A 22,879-nucleotide genomic window follows, 5' to 3' on the forward strand; every position below is an offset into this window, starting at 1 on the left:
GCTCTTTCACGAACAATGTCTGAGAATGGCGCTTAACCGTGGGATAGTGAACTAGGAGTTCGGTGGAAAATACGTTTCATTGAAAGGCAATTGAGCTTATAAAGTGGCTTATGTCTTGATGTGCGGCTAGGTATTTTAAAAAGCTGAATGGATATTGTAATTTACTTTCAGTTTGAAGTACAAGTGCAAATTGCAGTGAGTTGAATGTTCAGAAGTCACAGTATGTGCAATCTGTGTAAAGCTGCTGATGCTTATTTTCAGATTTTAAAATTTTTCAGTTTTCAGTTAAATATATGGTTGTGATGCAGCTGTATAAAAGAAAACGTGCTTTGGATGTACCATGAATTGCATAATTCTGGTTGTGTTCGTCAGCACCTGTATGACATTTGTAAAAGTGAGAGCTATGTGCGGGAAAGTCTGTGATATTTATGCATTTGAGATTTATTTTAAAAAAATTATACAATGTCACTTTTAGCTGAGATACTTGATCAATTGATAGAGGACTCCAAGAGAACAGACATATGGAGAGAAGCTTTAATATGGTGGTTGAAGTTTATTCTGCTGAATTACATAACATTATCAAACTTTAGAAATATCATAACATGCATAATTATAATTGCTGTTCCAACACTTTGACATCTATTTGTCCCATATTATCTTTGTTTCCCACAATCTTCGTAGACAGTATCTGTTCCTCGCCCAACAACTTTGCTAAATACACGCCATGACAGTCGAGATAACTTGTTTGTTCAGACTTTGATTTATTACTGACTGCATGGGTAAAGCTTAATCTTTAACTAACTTAAACCCTTCAGCGTCTTCCTTTAGGCCTTTGGTCTCACCTAAGATGGCCAGTGCAGCGTTGTTGTCTTCCTTGATGCTCTGCCATGTGTCAATACTGGTGATAGCTACGAACTTTGACAGTCTGGATGCCTTGTCTGAAAGTTCTAGGTTTGCTTATTACTGATTACATGACTAAAGCTTTAACCCTCTTAATTTAACCCCTTCACTTTGTAGAATTAGGTCATTCTTCTGATTTAAATCTGCATGCATCAGTCTGCACATGAACCTGCTGTTAACAGCATTTTCTTTTTCTGAAGCAACAATCTCAGTTGAAAAGCATTAAGAATCTGCCTCAACATTGTTCTTGTTTAGAGGGTGCAGCTTGGCAGTGTGTTCAGCCCAGCCTGACTACACTATTATTCATACCTCTCATATTGTCTACTGCCACTCCACATACTCCAAAAATCCTCTTGCATCACTTCCCTCGTGTTTGTCAAGCTTCCCCTTTAAATGTTGAGCAGCGTGTTTGACCACCCTGTAGTAGCAAGAAGATCCAAATTCTTATCGCTCTTTGCAGAAACCAATTCCTTCTAAATTCTTCATTCAGTATTGTGACATTGCCTGCAAGTGGAAACCATTTCTTCTACATTGACTACATCAAACCTGTTTGTAGTTTAACAATATCTGACACATCAATTATTCTTTTCCAAATGAGTGAACACCATCCTGCTTGATTCTCTCAGATGCTGCTTCAGTAACCTTTGTTGTAGTATGCAGACCAGAAATCTATACAGCAAGCCAAGTGTTAAATACACAACATATTTCAAAGTATTACACTTTTTTTCTTTTGAGATCAGTATTTGTGCAGTAAACTTCAAATTGATTTTACAGTTTGCTGTTGAGGTTTTCACACTTTTTTATATAAAAAAAAGTTACTTTTGAATGATTGAAACTTTGTTGTTTAATCCTTTCAATAGAAGGGATATGCTTGTTTCACTGATCGATTCTGAGATTTGATTGTAAAGAGGACTTTGTTTTTACTGTGTTATGATAGTGAAAACCCTTGCTTTATTTAGCTACAGTGCCATGCTATTTTTGTTGATTTAAGTATTTTAAAAATGAAAGAATAAAAGGAACTCAAAAGACATTATTCAAAAATAATCTTCAGTTAGATAATGCATTTCGTGTCCCAAAATGTTTTATAGCCAGTTAATTGTTTTGTAGTCACTTCTGTAAGTTTCTTTTTAAGATGGTGGTGTTTTAAACTCTCTCGTGAATTCAAGATAAAATGAAGTAACAAAGAAGAATCATGTGATCTACTTTTTGAGTTCAGCTTGATGTTAGGCCTACATAACCTGGTTACCATACGGCTGGGGTCCCATGTCAAGTGCTGTTGAAATGATGTGCCAGGTTTAACACTTAAGATAAAAGAAGTAGATGCAGACATGCTGTCACAAAAACTTCAAATTGCAACTGGTCCTTCTACTAGAGGAGAGGAAACGGCAAGAATTAAAATCTAAAAGATTTGTCCGGGCATGGCTGAAAGGAATTCCTGTCCCTATTCCTAAGTTTTTGCTGCTGGAATTCTGTTCAGAATGTCTAGAAATTTAACATGTTCAGTCAGTGTTTTATTTATCACAGTAGAATTCTTAACTTGAAATTGTGTGCAGTTCCTTTAAGTCAATCAACATGATTGCCTGTCACATTATGACTGCAAATGAGAGGAAAGTTGACTGTATCTGCAAATCAAAAATACTTCTAGAGGGTTTGCGGCTGCCAGCTTCAGAACCTCTTGGCCTCCAAAATGACTGGTGGAATAAAAAGATCATTGCATCCTTTCATTGTCAAATTCACCAATTTCCCCAATCTCTGTATGTCTATTCGTGCAACACCAAGACTCCAATTGGTTGGTACTTCAAAGACAAGGTGCTCACGTGGAATTAATCCAAGGCTGTAGTAGGAGGTACCTTGTCTCTCAGTGTTGGATTTGCCATTTTCCTCTGCCAAAGCAGGTAAAGTCATCAGAAAACCAACTAATTTGTGCCTGTGTTCACTAGACACAAGACAAGTCTCTAGGTTTCTTCTTTAATTGCCAAATCCTGTAAGCATTTTGTTTACCTGACTTCAAATACTTTTAATTGTGATACAGCAAGATTTTTAAATTATGATGCCTGGTATTGAAATTTACAATCAACTGTATTAAAATTAATCAAAGCACAAAACTTTGAGAATTTCAGCTCCGGTAATACATAGAGCACAGAACAGGCCCTTCAGCCCACGATGTTGTGCCGACCATTGATCCTCATGTATGCACCCTCAAATTTCTGTGACCATATGCATGTCCAGCAGTCTCTTAAATGTCCCCAATGACCTTGCTTTCACAACTGCTGCTGGCAACGCATTTCATGCTCTCACAACTCTGTGTAAAGAACTCACCTCTGACATCCCCTCTATACTTTCCTTCAACCAGCTTAAAACTATGATCCCTCACGTTAGCCATTTCTGCTGTGGGAAATAGTCTCTGGCTATCAACTCTATCTACGCCTCTCATTATCTTGTATACCTCAATTAGGGTCTCCTCTCCTCTTCCTTTTCTCCAATGAAAAAAGTCTGAGCTCAGTCAACTTCTCTTCATAAGATAAGCCCTCCAGTCCAAGCAGCATCCTGGTAAACCACCTCTGAACCCTCTCCAAAGCATCCACATCTTTCCTATAATAGGGCGACCAGAACTGGACGCAGTATTCCAAGTGTGGTCTAACCAAAGTTTTATAGAGCTGCAACAAGATCTCACGACTCTTAAACTCAATCCCCCTGCTAATGAAAGCCAAAACACCATTTGCTTTCTTAACAACCCTGTCCACTTGGGTGGCCATTTTAAGGAATCTATGTATCTGCACACCAAGATCCCTCTGTTCCTCCATACTGCCAAGAATCCTATCCTTAATCCTGTACTCAGCTTTCAAATTCGACCATCCAAAATGCATCACCTCGCATTTATCCAGGTTGAACTCCATCTGCCACCTCTCAGGCCATCTCTGCATCCTGTCAATGTCCCGCTGCAGACTACAACAGCCCGCTATACTGTCAACGACACCTCCGACCTTTGTGTCGTCTGCAAACTTGCTGAACCATCCTTCAATCCCCTCATCCAAGTCATTAACAAAAATTACAAGCAGTAGAGGCCCAAGGATGGAGCCCTGTGGAACACCACTCACCACTGACTTCCAGGTAGAATATTTTCCTTCTACTACCACTCGCTGTCTTCTGTTGGCCAGCCAATTCTGTATCCCATTCTTCCTGACCTTCTGAATGAGCCTACCATGGGGAACCTCATCAAATGCCTTGCTGAAGTCCAGATACACCACATCCACAGCTCGACCCTCGTCAACTTTTCTAGTCACATCCTCAAAGAACTCAATAAGGTTTGTGAGGCATGACCTGCCCCTCTCAAAGCCGTGTTGACTGCATTTAATCAAGCCATGCTCTTCCAGATGGTCATAAATCCTATCCCTCAGAATCCTTTCTAACACCTTGCAGACGACAAACGTGAGACTAACTGGTCTGTAATTGCCGGGGATTTCCCTATTTCCTTGAAGAGAGGAATTACATTTGCTTCTGTCCAGTCCTCAGGTGTACGACTCCAGTGGAGAGCGAGGATGCAAAGATCTTCACAAGTGGCGAAGCAATTGCATTTCTCGTTTCCCAAAGCAGCCGAGGAAAAATCTGGGCCGGGCCTGACGACTTGTCAATCTTAATATTTGACAAAATTTTCAGCACATCAGCTTCCTCTATCTCTATCCATTCCAGCATGCACACCTGCTCTTCAAAGGTTTCATTCACTACAAAGTTCGTTTCTTTCGTAAAGACAGAAGCAAAAAACTCATTTAGGGCTTCCCCTACCTCCTCAGACTCCACACACAAGTTCCCTATGCTATCCCTGATCGGCCCTACTCTTTCTTTGACCATTCTCTTATTCTTCACGTAAGTGTAAAATGCCTTTGAGTTCTCCCTAATCCGTTCTGCCAAGCCTTTCTCGTGCCCCCTCCTGGCTCTCCTCAGACCATTTTTGAGCTTTTCCTCGCCTGCCTGTAATCCTCTAGAGCTGAGCTTGACCCTAGCTTCCTCCACCTTATATAAGCTACCTTCTTCCTTTTGACGAGAAGCTCCACCGCTCTCGTCATCCAAGGTTCCTTTTATCTTACCCCTTCTTGCCTGTCTCAGAGGGACATATTTATTCATCACTTGCAACAACTCTTCCTTAAACAGTCTCCACATGTCTATAGTGCCTTTGTATGGAACAATTGCTCCCAGTCCATGCTTCCTAACTCATGTCTAATCGCATCATAGTTTCCTCTTCCCCAATTAAATATCCTCCCATTTTGCCTAATCCTCCCCTTCTCCATAGCTATGTAGAATGAGGGGCAGTTATGGTCACTATCACCAAAATGCTCTCCCACCACAAGATCTGATACCTACCCCGGCTCGTTTCCGAGCACCAAGTCTAGAATGGCCTCTCCCCTCGTCAGCCTGTCAACGTACTGAGTTAGGAAACCCTCCTGAACACACCTTACAAAAACAGCTCCATTCAAATCTTCTGCTCAAAGGAGGTTCCAATCAATATTGGGAAAGTTAAAGTCACCCATTACAACAACCCTACTACGTCCATACTTTTCCAAAATCTGCCGACCTATGCTTTCTTCAATCTCCCTGCTGCTTTTGGGGGGCCTGTAGTAAACCCCTAACGAGGTGACTACTCCCTTGCTGTTCCTAATTTCCACCCATACTGACTCGGTAGGCAGATCTTCCTCGACAATGGAAGCTTCTGTAGCTGTGACACCCCCTCCTCTTTCCCCCCCCCATTCTTTTTAAATGTTCTACACCCTGGAACATCCACCAACCATTCTTGCCCCTGAGAAACCCATGTCTCTGTTATGGCCACAACATCATAGCACCAGGTACTGATCCATGCTCTAAGTTCATCACTTTTATTCCTGTTACTCCTTGCGTTAAAGCAAACACACTTTAACTGATCCCTTGGTTCCTTCCCAGGAAAATCCTTCCCACTAGCTGGTCTACCTCTTGCTATTGCCTCACCTGCATCAACTCTCACCTCCGGCATACAGCTCAGGTTCCCACCCCCCTGCCATACTAGTTTAAACCCTCAAACTACTCGAGCAAACCTTCCACCCAGGACGTTGGTCCCCTTCCAGTTCAGATGCAACCCGTCCTTCTTGTACAGGTCCCACCTTCTCCAGAAGGCATCCCAATTATCTACATATCTGAAGCCCTCCCTCTTACACCAGCTGCGCAGCCACGTGTTAAGCTGTACCCGCTCCCTGTTCCTTGCCTCACTAATGTTGTATTATCCCTCTAAATGCAGGTTACCAGGCCAGCTTTTTGAATGTACAGTAAGTACATTTTTTTAAAAAAGCAAAAGAACTGCAGATGCTGTAAATCATCAACAAAAGCAGAAGTTGCTGGAAAAGCTCAGCACGTCTGGCAGCATCTGTAAAGAAAATCAGTTGATGTTTTGGGTCCAGTGACCCTTCCTCAGAACTGTGCTATTTTTGTGTATTATTAATCATAGGTTGCTACTGTTACTGTTTTTGTGCCATTTCTCTGTAGCTGGACTTCAGGTAAATCGGTGTCACTTTCCTAATTGCTCACAGGCTGTAAAGTGGTAAAGTTGCTTCGATTATGTACACGATTAGTGGGCAGTTTCTTTCAGAGGTGATTTTTGGGCCTGTGTGCACATAACCTGATCTAAAAGATACATTGAGCTTTCTTGGATATTAAAATGAACTACTGATTTAACATTGAAAACATTTTGAACATGACTAAAATAGGCTAATGAAATACAAATCAGAATGGAGATTGAAAATTTAAGCACTGTTTATTTTGTCTATTACATTTTACGGTTAGAACAGTAGAACTAGTTTTTCAAATTACCATTTCATTATAGAATGGTTTGTGATTATTTTTATATCCATTAAATGCCCTTTCTTACAAAGTACTTTGTTTAAAAATGTATTCTGCTAATCAAATATATCGGCAAACTTGTAAGTAAACCAAACTGTTTCCCCAGTAAAGGGACCAGGGAAGGATGCATGCTGGGTACTAGTTCTTGAATTGAAGCTTACCCTAGAAACTCACTCAATCTGCTAGTAATGTATATACAGAATACTAAAACTCTGTGAGTGAGTTATGCATTTGATAAATAAAAATGCTTGAAAGGAAATTAATTTGACTACAAAACACTTGGGTATGCCCTGAGAGAATTTTTTTTAATGTGAATAAAACTTTATGGAGCAAACAGCAGGTGGGGATGGAGTCCAAAGAGACAGAAGAGCAGTTACACAGATAAAGTAGATAACGATCTGGCTGGGAGCATGAATAACTGGTAATAGCTAACAATGGGTGGTACCAAGGCCTGGTGTGTGGGGATTGGGATAAGGACCTGGGAGAGCTCAGACCCTAAAGTTATTGAACTTGATATTGAATCCAGAAGGCTGCAAGGTCCTAGGTTGAAAATGAGGTACTGTTCTTCCAATTTGTGCTGAGCTTTGCTAGAGCACTACAGCAAGCCTGAGACAGTGACCTTGGCCAGGAAACAGGTTAGTGTAGAGGAGACAACATTGTGAGCACCGAATGCAGTAGACAAGATTGCATGAAGTGCCAGTAAAGCACCGTTTCATTTAGAAGGTATGTTTGGGCCCTTGGATGCAGAGGAGGGAGCAAGTAAAAGGACAGGTGTTGTACCTTGTACGCTTGCAGCAGAAGGTGCTGTGAAGCTTTTTAATCGGGAGGGGGGTGGTGTTGGGAGTGAAAGAAGAGTGGACCAGGGTGGCCCAGAGGGAATGGTCCCTGCAGAAGACTGACAAAAGGGAGGGGATTGTGTGTGGTGGTGGCAGTGGCAGTGGCAGCGGCAGCATCTCGCTGGCAGAAATGGTGGCTAATGATCTGTATGTGGATGATGGTGGAATGTTAGGAGAGGGGTTGTGGGCTGAAGTGCAGGAGATGGATCAGAGCCAACTGAGGGCCCTGTAAACAACTATGCTGGGGAATCATTGGTTGAGGAAGGTGAATAGTTCATAGGCTCTCATTAAAGCTGGCATCATCATCAGAACAAATGCAACAAAGCTAGAAGAACCTCGAGGATGGAATAGTGTCTTTACAAGAAACAGAGTGTGAGGTTGTATAGTCCAGGTAACACTGGGAGTCAATGAATTTATACTGGATATTCTATCCCTAGAAATGGAAACAAATGTCAAGGAGGGAAGGGAGGAGTCAGATGGAGCAGATGAGGGTGAGAGCAGAGTGAAATCTATAAGCTTTTCAACTCCACTTTGAAGTTCTTATATCTTATTTTACCTCTGAAATTAATGAGCCGTAGGCCCAAAATATTTTTTTTCATGAACAGTATTCAGGTATACAAAAAAGACCAGACTCTGTTCCTAATATTACACAACAAGCATTTTTCATCTTTAAATACAAAAGAAAACTTTTAACACCTTTTTTAAAAAATTTTTAAAAATCAATGTGAAAATTGTCAAAATATTTTTAATTTTTATATTGTCTTCAGATGCCATCCTCCCTTTTTCTTATGGTAGTAGGTATTTATAATCTTAGTCCAGAAATGTAGGTTTGCCATGCTGTGCAATATGGATCGTCAGCAAAACACTTTAATACCTGTCCACAAATCTGTAACTGCTTTACCACACTATCAGCATATTACACATTAATAAGGAATTAATATTCTTCCCTCCGTAAGTGCATAATGAATAGTAAAAGTCTTCGACATAAAATGTTGTAGGTTTGTAGAGCTTGGTATTCTAATCACATGATTTGGAATATTCTGCTGCACAGCTTTTAACTGAAGTATTATTTTTCATCATTCATTAAGTTCTGTGAAGTAATGATAGCTATAATTGTCGTAACAAATCATTTATGTGTTTTGAGTTCAAAAACAAAGCCAATCTGATAGCTTCAGCACAGTCTCTATTTTACAACAGTGCCTTTAACATCATAACATGTCCAAAGGTACTTACTTCACTGAAGAAACTATACATGAAAAGATGACCAAAAGCTTGTTCAATGAGGTAGGCTTTAAGGAGGAGTCAGGCAGAGGCAGACATGCTTAGGGAAGATACCAAAGCTGAGGATTAGGCAACCAGAAGATTGACCACTAAAGGTGGAACAGTGAAAATGGAAAATTCAAGACACCGACACAGATATCAGAGTATAAGCCCAGTCTACTCAGTCTCTCCTCATAATCCAACACACTCTCAATTCTGGAATCAACCGAGTGAATCTCCTCTGCACCCCCTCCAGTGCTAGTATACCCCTTCTCAAGTAAGGAGACCAAAACTGCACACAGTGCTCCAGGTGTGGCCTCACCAGGACTCTCTACAGCTGCAGCATGGCATCCTGTTTTTAAACTCCATCCCTCTAGCAACTGCAGACAAAATTCCATTTGTCTTTTTAATTACCTGCTGCGCTTGCAATCCTACTTGTAGCGATTCATGCACAAGGGCACCCAAGTCCCTCTGCACAGCAGCATGCTGCAAATTTTTACTGTTTAAAATATAGTCCATTTTGCTGTTATTCCTACTAAAATGGATGACCTCACACTTATCAACAGTGTACTCCATGTGCCAGACATTTGCCTACTCAATTAGACTATCTACATCCCTCTGCAGACTTTCAGTGTCTTCTGCACACTTTGCTGAAAGTGCAGCCCTCCACTCCAATCCCAACCTCACCATAAAACCCGCAGACAAGGGAGGCGTAGCTGTAGTATGGCGCACTGACTTCTACATCGCTGAGGCCAGACGCCAACTCTCCACCACCACCTCCCACAATCCCCTGGATCATGACACCATCATCTCCCAAACCATCCACAACCTCATCACCTCAGGTGACCTTCCACCCACCATCTCCAACCTCATCGTTCCCCAACTCCGCACTTCCTGCTTCTATGAAAAAAAAAGCCCTTTTCTGATTTGATGTCTAGGCCTGAAACATCAGCTTTCCTGGTCCTAAGACGCTGTTTGTCCTTCTGTGTTTATCCAGTTCTACATCTTGTTATCTCGGATTCTCCAGCATCTGCAGTTCCTATTATCTCTGATACAATTGTTTCCTCTGAAAACATTTTTTAAAAAAACTTGTTCCACCCTGACCGCCATCTCCTTGTGTCTCTTCCAGATTTCCTGGAAACATTTTCAAGTACTGACTTTGTCATTAGCTAATCTCTATCTGTTTAAATGCAATGCTGGACCGGCATCACTATGTTTGTCGGAATCCTTTTAATCAAGGCTCAGCCTCCAATTAGACTCCACACCTGTCCTCTCAAACGAAGAAACCTTGTTTGGTCTGTTTTTTGCGCCTTTTATCACAAGCTGTTTCAAAGTCTACAAGTTGTTTTCAGCTAACAGTTCCCATTTCATAGTGTCAAACCGAAATTGAGAATTAAAAAAATCACTGGGTTCTAATACCAATAATGAACTAAACTGAAAACTTAGAGAACAATGCTATACAACCAAATGAGTGAATTATTATGTGAAATATCAATTTTAAATTACAGCAACTGCCAGTTTTGGTAATGAATTAGTCTAGTTGGGACCAACTGATAACTGCTAATATTTATGAGCACATTTATAAACTTGTTACATAAAATGCTGATACCATTACTTTTTTTCATTATTTTAAATGGCAGAAATTTCAGATTGCACTTTATTCTCACTTTTATTGTATTCTTTTGGTGGGGTGGGGGCGGTGAAGGGGGTGCTCCAGGCTAAGTAGCCGAAGTGTTGGAATAGCTTGTGATTAATGACTGAGTAGAGAAAATGTTCTTTTCTTGTAATACTGGCCCCAATTTTAGAAATGGATCCAGATTTTTTTTCACTTTCAAAGTCAAGGACAAAGTTGGGCTCGTCTCAAACGTTCAGAAGATTGATGTTCCAAAAATTGAGTAGCAAGAGACCTGTGTAAATAGGAATGGTCATCCAGTGAAGGATTAGTCAGCATTAGGAACCAGAAAAGAAAAACTGGTTAAATAGGAAAGACGGGTACAAGCTGCCCCTGATCTCTCAACAAATTAGGAATGAGCATTATTTAAGAACTTCAAACCCACAAAAAGGTTGAACTAGTGCACGTTTGATCATTTTCACTTGTCTCTGGGTAGGACTAGGCAGCAGATTTGATCCACATCCACACAGTTTGCAAACAAGAGATCCCTCACTGAAAGCAACAACCACCGGATTAGACACTGTTGAGCTACAAGAGTAGCATAGCCAAGGGAAAATGCAGCCAACTACTTAACGTAGAAACCTTCGAGAGAGAAGAGGTCAAGCTCATGAGAGATCAGCAACGTAACCAGAAATGTTTTAAGTTTGGAATTTAGAGAAAAATTGTTAGGTATTACTGGTCAGCTGTAGTGAACAAATAAACCTCCCTGCCAAAAACAGGGCTTTAGAGGGATCATGCTCAAATGCTTGCTTGTAGAGGCAAACATATGTTTGGGATGAAGACTGGCTGGAACAGCTGCATGTAAATTTCATCCCTGATGCATTTCAATGCAATTTTGGCTCAAATTTTAGTTTTAGCATGAAATACCTTTTAATTTTTAAAAAATGTTTAAAATAACTAAAACAGGAGGTGAAAAGGCATCAAGATTATTGATGAAAAGATAAATTGATCTTAAGACTAATTTTGAACGGTGCATTGGTATTCACAGCCAGGCCCATAATCAATATTTCAATCCAGTTTAATTCCTCATGCTTTGACCGCTAAGATAATTTAGTCAATTTCCCCTTATCATGTAGAGTGAACTGAACTGCCTAAGACTGCCAACTGTAATGCTAGTGACCTCAGGGGTGGGGAGAGATGCATTCTGGCTAAAGGTAATTGCAAATACTTCAGTTTTTCTCACCACTGCGCAGGGTGGTGGTATATGTGGAAACTCTGCCTCCTGTTAGTTGTTCCTTGCCATTCACAACTGGACTCGACGGACTGCAGAGCTTTGAACTACACCATTGTTTGCAGGATCGCTCGACTCTGTTGCATGTTGTCTCTGCTAACTGGCAGCAAGTAGTCCTGTGCTGTAACTTCAACAGGAAAGGCACCTCATTTTTAAGTATGCTTGGTGATGCTCCTGGCATGCCTTCCTGCATTCTTCTTTGAACTAGGGTTGATCGCCTTGCTTGATGGGCCATGAGGTTACAGATTGTGGCTGAATGTAATTATGATGCTGATGGCCCATAGTGCCTTATTACGTGTCCAATTTTAGCTACTCTATCTTCTGATTTCATCCCATGTTGTGTATTAGTAATGTTGCACACCACAACAAAGGGTATTTTTGGCCTGAAGATGGGACGTAGCTTCCACGAGGAGTTACTCCCACCAATATACTGTCATGGACTGATGAATCTGTAACAGGGTTGATTGGTGGGGACAAGGCTGAGCAGGTGTTTAATACTTGTTAGTCCCCTTTTCCACCTGCCATGAGGTCCAGTCTGGCAGATTTACCCTTTATGACTTGGACAGCTTAGCTACTTGTGGTACTGCTGAGCCATGTTACATCATGAACATTGAAGTCTCTTACTGTACATCGTGTTCTTTCACCTTCTCCTTCCTACAAGTGTGTTGAACATGAGGATTTATCAATTCAAGGAAAACAGTTAAGTGGTGATTGGTAGGTTTTCTTGCCCATGTTTGAGTTAATGCCATGAGTGTTAGTGGGGTCCAGAGTCAATGCTGAAGACTGCCAAAGCAATTTCCTTCTGACGCCAACTTTGGAGGATCTGTCCTGGCTGTGGGACAGGACATGTATTTAAAATACTGCAAACTGTTGAAACTTATTCAAATGATCAATACTTTTTTTGTTTTTACACGGCATAACCTTACTAATTATGGCAAACTTAAGTTTACTTACTAGGGGAATGATACTTTTTGATGTGATTCTGCAGTGCAGAAGCCGTCTCTGTGTTTCTATTACAAATTCGACAAATGAAGTTCTTCAAATCTGGAAATTAAAGAAATGCTACATGAATATACTATTGTTATTATAACAAAAGCATAAATTGCTAGAAAATCACAACAGGAGTGGCAACATCCATGGAGAGAAATCAGAGTTCACGTTTTGATTGTAGTGTACTGTGAGAGCAGTTAAGAGATCCTGAACGGATTGTACGATCACCTGAATACCTGAGAGAATATTGCCTCTCATTGACGTTCTTTTTTGGCTCCTGTATGCATCTTGCACTTTGCATGTCTTCTGTTGAAGATTAGAAATATATTCCAGCAAAACTATGCCTCCGCTTTAGTTCCCATAGGTTCCAGAATTATTTCTGCCGGGTTCTCATCCAACTATGGTGCTGTCCGTTTGGTCCTTTATCAGAAACATGCTGTCTGCAATGGACAGGTTCAGTGTCTGAGTAATATTGTCAACTGATGGAAGACTGGACTGGACTGAGACTGGGTAAGCGGGCACGGCTACTGAGACCTATGATGCCATTTCTTCAGAATACCTATACTTTGTACAAAGTCAAGAATATTTAAGGCTGCTGTATTTGTGAATTTCCGAAACTTGGATTCTTGCTTGGACATTTCTATCCTGAATGCTAACAGCTTGTTCTTTAACTTCATACAAACGCAATGATTTCTTTAGGTATTTTTGAGGTTTGCAAATTACCGTCAAATAAAATTTAGCATTTTTACAACTTATTCATTAGCTGAAACTGGAATTGTGACTTAGTTCTCACAATAGCTCAAAGGCATTCTATGAATGCCAGTCTGTTTTATCCTTAAGGATTGTGAAAATCAGTCCATTTGCAATACTGAGGAGATGCTTTTGTTTTAAAAAAATGCATCGCTGAATAGATATTTTTAAATACAGACACTTTTTTTTAAAAGTCAAAAATTGAACTTAGATATGATACTTCCAGCAAAAGTGTTTTTAGGGCTGTTGCGAGTTGTAACTGATGTGTTTTGGAATTCAGCAGTGTAATGAGTGGAAAGATTCCCAGCTCAGACTTCCCAATCTTTGAGAAAAACTCTCAAGGATCCCAGGATAGAACTGAGAAACTGAAAAATCTCCTAAGCCTTCTGGAAGACTTTTCTCTTGACATCTCCTGAATGTACTGCATCTAAAGAGAATGCAGTGACAAATGAAAGTGTTTAGTGACACACGTCCATGGATGCCAGAACACCAGACTGAAAGCCATCTGGATCATCCTTTTGTCCTTTCACAATAAACTAGTGTCTGGTCAATTTTTTTTTTTGCCAAAATTTGTACTCTGCAGAGAAAGTTTCATTTATTTTTTTCCTTTAATTGATTGTTTGTGTTGGGTTAGTCAGAGGGATAATTTTTACCTTTCAAACAAATATTTAAAACAGAATCAAATGTGGATAATTTACATCATTACCTAGTTACACATATTAAAGATGCTGGAGAGCTGAAATAAACACAACACTGGGGAAACTCAAGAAATCTTGCAGCAAATGTAGAGAGGGAAAAAAATGTTTTGTATTCATTACAATTCTTATTCAGAACATAAACATTTATACATCACTTGAAAACTGACCTGTATGCCGAATAATGATGAGCTTTTGAGCATCAATAGTTCGATTGAAACCTTTTTCACAGTGAGGACACTTGAACTTAAAGGCCTGAAGATGTATTGACTTGAAAAAGACTGATCCACACAATAGACAGAAATGTTTCCTTTTCCCTGCAAGTAAAAATGCATTTATTAAATATATGTGTTCATAAACTTGTCAGAAGTTTTTGTCCTTATATATACATTGATACACATAACTCTAGCAAGAGAAACACTGGTAACACTATTAAAACAAGAACAAGACACCAATGACACTATCTCCACAGACAACTTGCTGACACTACTAGGTCCAGTGCCTCACCACCCACTTCACCTTTAAAAGCCAAATATATGAACAGATCAACGAGACACCCATAGAATCACCTAATCTCCAGACTAACAGCTGTAGCGGTGATGTGGAGACTTGAAAGCATGACCCTTCCGCTAATCCAACCAAAACTATGGATACACTATGTGGATGATGCCTTCGTCATTATTAAACTGACCAAACCAGAGGAGAAATACAAACTAATAAACAACACCCTCACCAGGATCAGATACACAAGAGAAGAAGAACAAAACAGTTCCCATTCTTGGATGTCATGGGGAATTCCTAATAAAGGTACACGGGAAAGCCGTACACACACTGACCAAGTACTGAATGTCAACAGCAACCACCCTAACACACAAACAAAGTTGCGTGCAAACATTATGTAAACAAACAACACACTGCAGCAGCACAAACTACACCAGAAAGATGAACAGTACCTCTTCCAAGTACTCAAAGACAATGGATACCCAACAGATATTTATTATCTGAACAACACCAGGAAGATCCTACACACTCCAACACATACATCATGCTACCTTACATCAAGAACAAATTTGAATTGACTACAAGACTCCTACGACTAGGCATCAGAGTAGCACACAAACACACATCAACCCTATGCCAACTGCTCACCCGAAACAAAGACGCACTACCCAGGACAGGACCAGTGTCATATACAAGATTCCCTGCAAAGACTGCGACAAACATTATTTTGTACAAAGGGGAAGAAAATTAACCATGAGTACACAAACATCAACTGGAAACAAAAAGACATGACCAATACTTGCTCAACTCCATCCACATGGATAAGAAAAACCACCAATTCGATTGGGACAACACCAGGATCCTGGGACAGGCAAAGCAGAGATAAACACGGGAATTTCTAGAAGCCTGAGTCTCCACTAAGAAAGCCATCAATAAACACAGAGCCAGACCCGAGACACACCCCATTGCAAAGGAAAACAGGAAGTGAGAGAATCCAGCTCAATGGACACCAGAGTTTAAACGATTGGTGGGAAAATACAACAGCGGTTCATCGGAGGCTGCACTGAGGATGTTACCCAGCAGGGTAATGAAATGCCTGCGGAACAACGAACCAGCTCGGCGAGCCAACCAACCTCGACATCCACAAGCCAGGCTGCAAATCTATTCTAAAGCCTTAGACATTATTATATATGTTAATCTACACCATAACCACACTAGCTTCCTTGATTAATGCTGTATGTGTACTGAAAACAGGAAAACTAAAGTTTAGTCTAACCTTTCATGTTCAATGAAATTGTTATTGAGAGCAGCTTGATTAAATATACAGTCACTAAATGTATGGTCCACATAAATTAATTACAACTAAATACAGCTATAGCATAGAAAATGGCCTTTTGGCCCATTGCGCCTGCACCAATCAAAAACAGCCAGCGAACTATTTTAATCCCATTTCCAGCATTTGGTCCATAACCTTGTTTGCTTTGCATGCAAATCTTATGAGGGTTTCTACCTCTATCATCCTTAGAGGCAGAGAGTTCCAGATTCCTGCCATCCTCTGGATGAAAGATAATAAAATGTCAGGCTGGATGAACACAGCAGGCCCAGCAGCTGTGTTCATCCAGCCTCACACTTTATTATCTTGGATTCTCCAGCATCTGCAGTTCCCATTATCACTGATACACCTTTTGGATGAAAATGGTTTTCCTCACATCTCCTCTAAACCTTCTGTCTTTTACCTTAAATTTATACCCCTCCCTCTTCCCTGCCACCAGTCACTGATCCCTCCAGGGGAGAATTCTTTCCTATCTACCCTATATATATCCTTCATAATTTTATACCTCTCCTCTGCTCTAAAGAAAACAAACCCAGTCACACCAATCTGTCGTCAAAACTGAACCTCTCCAGCCTAGAGGGTCCACTTCTTACTTCCCAGTCTCTGCTCCATTTGGTTTACATCCCTCTATGTTCTACACGACTTCCTGAGGTTGAGGTGTGAACAAGTGGTCCCCAGACACATCCTTCCCAATGCAGACTTCTTTCCAGCTGGTAAGTACAGAATTGCAGCATTGATCGCTTCATCTTTGACTTTTCCTGCCCAATTCTAAAATGTTTTAATTTCGTACAGTAAGGCCTCCTGCAAAATCCTAATCCAACATTGGGGGTCAATAATGACAAAGCACAAGAGAAAATTTTCAACCATCAACATGGGAGACAGCAGGCGTCTTTGCCAGCCTGGGAAACCCAGAATCTGCTGAACATATTTTGGGAAATAAATCAAAAGAACTCATACTTGCTAAGAGATAATGGGAACTGAAGATGCTGGAGAATCCAAGATAACAAAGTGTGGAGCTGGATGAACACAGCAGGCCAAGCAGCATCTCAGGAGCACAAAAGCTGACATTTCGGGCCTAGACCCTTCATCAGAGAGCTCTCTGATGAAGGGTCTAGGCCCGAAACGTCAGCTTTTGTGCTCCTGAGATGCTGCATGGCCTGCTGTGTTCATCCACCTCCACACTTTGTTATCATACTTGCTAAGCTTTTCTTAAGGCAGTTAACACTGTGAAGAAAATAAATGCTGTAAATGTGTTTATAGGCAGTGAATTTGCCATTCATCACATTAGCTGAAATAAAACTCCTATTATCTCAAAAGTTGTAAGATTTGACAGGAAGTGTACCTCCATGCATCAGCCTGTGTTTCCAAAGAGTAGAATAATATAAGTACTTGTTCCCACAAAGGCTGCATTTGTGCATGCCTGAAAATATAAAAATGACAGTGAGAGACCATTAGGCTATGGATTCCAAAACTAACATGAAAATACATTCTAGTTACATCACTGCATGTTTATGATGCTGCGATAATAACACTAAAACAATACCTTGTTCGGAAATACTGATTTTAAAAGCACAGCTTTGAAATGACATGGAGTCTTCTGCAGAAAGGATTGCCATTCTTAAGTTCTCTGTCCATAAAGGAGAAGAATAGACTTTGAAGTGAGTTGCTTACTCCCTTGAAATTTGCAAACATTGCTGGGGTCCATGGAGGTGTCTAATTGACTAATCACAAAATATTCTACCGGTATATCAAAGGAAAGAGGATAACCAGACCAACAGAAGGCCCCATTGCCGCCTTGGACCCTAATCTGTGCGTGGTGCCACAGGGCACTGGTGGGATGTTAAATTAATACTTCAAGCCTGTCATCATTTTGGGAAGAGGATGTAGGTACAGAATTGTGGAAGAGGAACTGTGAGGTTCTTGAGAGTTTGACATAGGAAGTGAGGAGATACTGCAGGGTTTAGCAGTCATAAAAGTGGACAAATCCCTAGGTCTGAATGAGCTGTATCCTGACTGCTGTGGGATACCGGGGGGAAAAGTTACAGAGGCTCTGATCCCAAATTTTAGGACTGGTGCACAGGTAATTTGATTCCAGTTTTTAAGGAGGGTGACAGAGAGAGACCAGGAAATAACAGAACAGAGAATCTCATGACAGTGATAGGGAAACAACTGGAGAAAATTAATCTCCAGATGGAGAGGGGAGGTTTGATCAAAGATAGTTAGTATGACTTTGTCAGAGAGATGTTATGTAGATGAGGGTAGTGCAGTTGATATCTTTTATACGTATTTCTTGGCAGGGTCCCAGACAGGAGACTGATAAAGACAGTAAAAGCAAATGGGATCCAAAATTTGGCTTAATGATATTAAACAGAAAGTGGTGTTGAAAGGCTGTTACTACAGCTAGAGGCCAAGTCCATTGGCATATCACAGGGTCCCTTATTGTTCATGATCTGTTTATATATAAAGAAAATGTAGGGGGTGATGATAAGTAAGCTGGTAGATGACACAAAGATTAAATGGGGGGTTGACAGGAAGAAGGCCTTAGGTTACAGATGAGGAGATAGATGGATTAGTCAGATGGGCAGATTAGTGGCAGATGGAACTTAACGCTGGTAAGTGTGAGGGGACGCGTTTTGGAAGAAGTTACAAGATAAGAGAGTACTCAATGAATTGCACACTAAGAAGTTCAGGAGAACTGGGGAATCTTTGGGTACTTGTCCACAGATCCCTGAAGGTGGAAAGACAGGTTCCTAGTGTTCTTCAGGCAACATTTGAGCACTTGTTTTTCTAACAGCAGGGAGTTTATGTTGGAGATGCACAAAACTTTGGTTAGGCCACAGCTGCAGTACCATTGGGAGCCTACAACCCAGTGGTCTCAATGTGGACTTTATTCACTTCAAAATCTCCCCACTCCTGACCTCATCCCATCACAAATGCTCCCTCTCATCCCTGCCTCCTTGACCTTTCTGTCTTCTCTCCCAGCTATCCTGCTTCTCCCACCTCACTGACCAACCCACACCATTGCCTACCTGCACTCACCTATCACCATCTACCTACCTTCCCCAGTCCCATCCCTCCTCTCTATTAATTTCAGAGCCCCCTACCCCTCCCCCATTTCTGAAGAACGGTCCTGTCGCGAAACATCAGCTTTCCTGCTCCTCTGACGCTGTCTGACCTGCTGTGTTCCTCCAGCTCCACACAGATTCCTGCAACCTTGTTTATTTCTGCTTTGTGCCTAAGATTCTGTACCTCGTTAACTTTGTACCTAAGATGGCACTGTAGGTTGTGACTTGTAAACTTTTCACTCCACTTGCGTCAGTACCAGTGACAGTAAAGCTAATTCTAAGTCTGCAATCTCAATCACTGTGTGTAGAAACAGAACAGGAAGAGGTCACTCGCAGTCAGTGGAGGAAGAAAAATGCTAAATATAGCACAGTCTTGCTGTAATATTCCTCTTAAATATTGCTCTGTTCAGGATAGACACCAGGTCAATGTTCACATCAATTATTCCTTTCCTTGGTGATGGAACATTTACAGTTCAGATGGATATTCATTTGGCAAATGAAAGACCACAGCAGGACATGATTTGTTCATGCTGTATAATTTTCAACTTCGACTGAGGTGAAGCACTTTTAATCATTGAGGAAGAGGAACAAGTCAATGAATCAAGGTGAACTATTCCTTTACATTTTTCAACAAGCAGTTCAGGAACAAGGCATCTTCCCATCTGCATATTATAGATCTTTTCTTTGAATCATGGACGATAGAACACTTTTTTAAAATTCATTCACGCAACGAGGGTGTCACTGCCTAGGCAGCTTTTATTCTCTATCCCTAATTGCCCAGAGCGCAATTCTGAGTCAACCACATTGCTGTGGGTTTGGAGTCACATGTAGGCCAGACCAGTTAAGGATGGCAGTTTCCTTCCTTAAAGAACGTCATTGAACCAGTTGGGTTTTTCTGACAACTGACAATGGATTCATGTTCAACATTAGATTCGTGGTTCCCCTATTGAATTCAGAGTCTAATGGTGACCATGAATCCACTGTCAATCATAGAAAAAAACCATCTGGTTCACTAACGTGCTTTAGGGAAGGAAACTGCCATCTTTATCTGGTCTGGCCTACATGTGACTCAGGCCTTCCCTCTGGGCAATTAGGGAGGGGTGATAATTGCTGCCTAGTCAGCGATGCCCTCAACCCATTAATGAGTAATTTTAAAAAAAAATCAGGAAATGTTCCATTGTCCATGACTTTAAAAATGTCCATTTTTAATGTCCATAACCGTAAGATCCGGAAAGAAAACTGAGAAGAAAACAAATAATTGCCTTGCTGCTAAATGTAGAATAGAAAATCATGGCAAAGGTGTTGGGGCACATCCCACAACTGTTACCTCAGATCATACAAAGGAAAAGGAGCAGGTATCATTTTGCAAACAAAAATAAATCACTGATGAAACTCAGCAGGTGTGAGAAGAAAGTAGAGGTAATATTTTGAGTCTGGTGACTCTTCATCAATTTCTGTTTTTGTTACAGATTTCTAGCAATGCAGTTCTTTGTTTTACGTTCCAAGGTTTTGCAATAATTTGTAACATGCATAGCATCCTTCTTCTCTGAGTCAGTGTTTTTACGTGATACAGCACAGGAGTCATCCATATTGCTGATCTATAAGGACAAAGGTAGCTAGATTTTTGTAGAACAAAGTTGGGAAAAAAAGTTTGGAATCTGAAACAAGCAGTTTTCGAAGCAGCAAAATTCAACACTATTTCAGAAAAATGTGTTCCAGGTATCACCTTGTTGAAAAAAAAGTTTATTAATTGAAGTTAGAATGTTGACTTTGCAAATTAATGTTCAAGTCCATTGCAGGATCAGGCAACAAACCAATGGCAGATCTAGACAAATATAATTCATGATTCCAGGCATCTGGAAAGTCTTATTTTTATCTCATATGCTGAAAGGACAGACATAAGAAAAAGAATAACCAGATTTGTTAGTTTCTTTGAAGCATTAAGAATGTACCATTCTCCTGAACAAAATCTAAAACTAGAAATCTCTCAATTTCGAAAAATTTTGAGCAGAAATTTTTTTATTATTTATTCATGAGATGTATCTTATTGGCAATGCCAGCATTTGCTGCCCATTTCCCAATATTCCTTAAAAAATTGGTGAATCAGCTTCTAGAACCTCTGTGGTACATTTTATGAAGGGACAAGCAGTTTTTGGAGAGATTTCCAGGATTTTGACTAGATGACTGGCAGTGTAGAAAGCATTAGACAACTTAAATCATTTAATTCCTATTAAAACAGTAGATAACTGGGCAGCATGGTGGCTCAGTGGTTAGCACTGCAGCCTCACGGCGCCAGGGACCCAGGTTCGATTCCAGCCATGGTTAACTGTCTGTGCAGAGTTTGCACATTCTCCCCCTGTCTACGTGGGTTTACTCCGGGTGCTCCGGTTTCTTCGCACAGTCCAAAGATGTGCAGGCTAGGTAGATTGGCCACGCTAAATTGCCCGTAGCATTCGGGGGTATGTGGGTTATAGAGGGGTGGATCTGGGTGGGATGCTTCAAGGGGCGGTGTGGACTTGTTGGGCCGAAGGGCTGTTTCCACACTGTAGGGAATCTAATCCCCTCTAATAATGAATTACCATTTAAATGCTTTACTGTGCAAAATTAAAGCACAAAACAAAATTGTAGATTTAATTTATGTAGAAGTGATTATCACACAGTAATGCTTAGAACCAACTTTGGAATTCCTTTCTTTATTACTGGATTAACATTTTAAGATTTTGTTTGTCTTTGGAAAGGTAATGTGAAACATTAGTCAGAAAATTATTTTTGGCCACTAGGCCCCTTTACAAGGAAAAGGAAAATCCAGTGACTCTCAAATGATACAAAAACAAAGTTCTGGAGAAATTCAGTATGTCTGACTGGAAAATAAAACCAATGTTTCGAGTCCAGCCACTTTTCTTTAGAATTCCAAGTGATATGTGTGCCACTGTGAACATTGATAAGTACACAATTTAAGCTTTGTGATTTCCTCGATAACTGAATGGTCAGTCTGGCCTTTTAATAAAAAATCGCTACTTAAGCAAATAACAGGGGAACTGCCAGAGCCTTTCAAATCATGTCCTGACATAAGGCTAAACTTTTCAGATTGTAAAGAGCATTGGGAAAATGTAACTTACTCTTAGGTCTTTTGATTGCCTTTTTGTTTCTCACAGTCATAATTCTGGCAGTGTTAACCTGATTGATAGCATCTTGCACAAATTTCACTTCATCTGCAAGGCAGGAAAATGTGCCAAGTAAAAACAAAATACTGTAACTAAACTAAGTATAATTATTTTCAGTTTCCTTCCTTTTGCATAATAATAGCCTGTTTAAACAAAGCAGACTTAAGAGCAACCTGATGATTTCTGTTCACCATTTCCATTGATGTAAGATTTGACCAAAGGTGCAACACTATTTATATGATTCTTGGGCAAGTGATCTGTAAGCAGGAAAGCTACATATTATTATGTCAAATGTCATGACCACAAGCTTTGAAGGTAGATCCTAAACTGATTTATTTTTAGAAAAAAAAATGCTCTCTAGATTCTTTTTCAAAATTCACTCTTGTTGGATTTAAAATGGCTGCTATCAAACACAGAATGAGTAAATTGGCAGCTTGTAGAAATTTCCAAATTACCAAAACAAAAGTTAACTCATCAACTCTTTGGAATGTCACCCCTTCCATCTGTACAAGCATCACAGTAAAACTCTCAAGTGAGCACAGGCAATGTGTCTAACCCAGCCAGTTCTGAACAGATGAAACGAATGAAACTCATGGCTGAAGTACTGCTAATGGCCTCAC

The 22,879-nt window shown here is 40.4% G+C and overlaps 2 protein-coding genes across 5 annotated transcripts in view; one reads left to right on the forward strand and one right to left on the reverse strand.

Moving 5' to 3' along the window:
• The window catches only part of znf618 (zinc finger protein 618), a 228,833-nt gene that overhangs the window by 125,493 nt on the left and 80,461 nt on the right, over positions 1 to 22,879 (forward strand). The window lies entirely within an intron of this gene.
• Positions 5,661 to 22,879, reverse strand: part of LOC125465258 (zinc finger protein 91-like) — a 44,322-nt gene continuing 27,103 nt past the window's right edge. The window contains exons 9-13 of the mRNA XM_048558537.2: positions 22,215 to 22,307; positions 17,373 to 17,450; positions 14,367 to 14,513; positions 12,716 to 12,805; positions 5,661 to 12,593 (exon numbers count right to left, since the gene is read on the reverse strand). Of these exons, the coding sequence (XP_048414494.2) occupies positions 12,532 to 12,593; positions 12,716 to 12,805; positions 14,367 to 14,513; positions 17,373 to 17,450; positions 22,215 to 22,307 (470 nt within the window). The 3' untranslated portion in view covers positions 5,661 to 12,531. The remainder of the gene's footprint in view (positions 12,594 to 12,715; positions 12,806 to 14,366; positions 14,514 to 17,372; positions 17,451 to 22,214; positions 22,308 to 22,879) is intronic.

This window comes from Stegostoma tigrinum, chromosome 29 (assembly GCF_030684315.1).
Source record: "Stegostoma tigrinum isolate sSteTig4 chromosome 29, sSteTig4.hap1, whole genome shotgun sequence".
Lineage (NCBI taxonomy): Eukaryota > Metazoa > Chordata > Chondrichthyes > Orectolobiformes > Stegostomatidae > Stegostoma > Stegostoma tigrinum.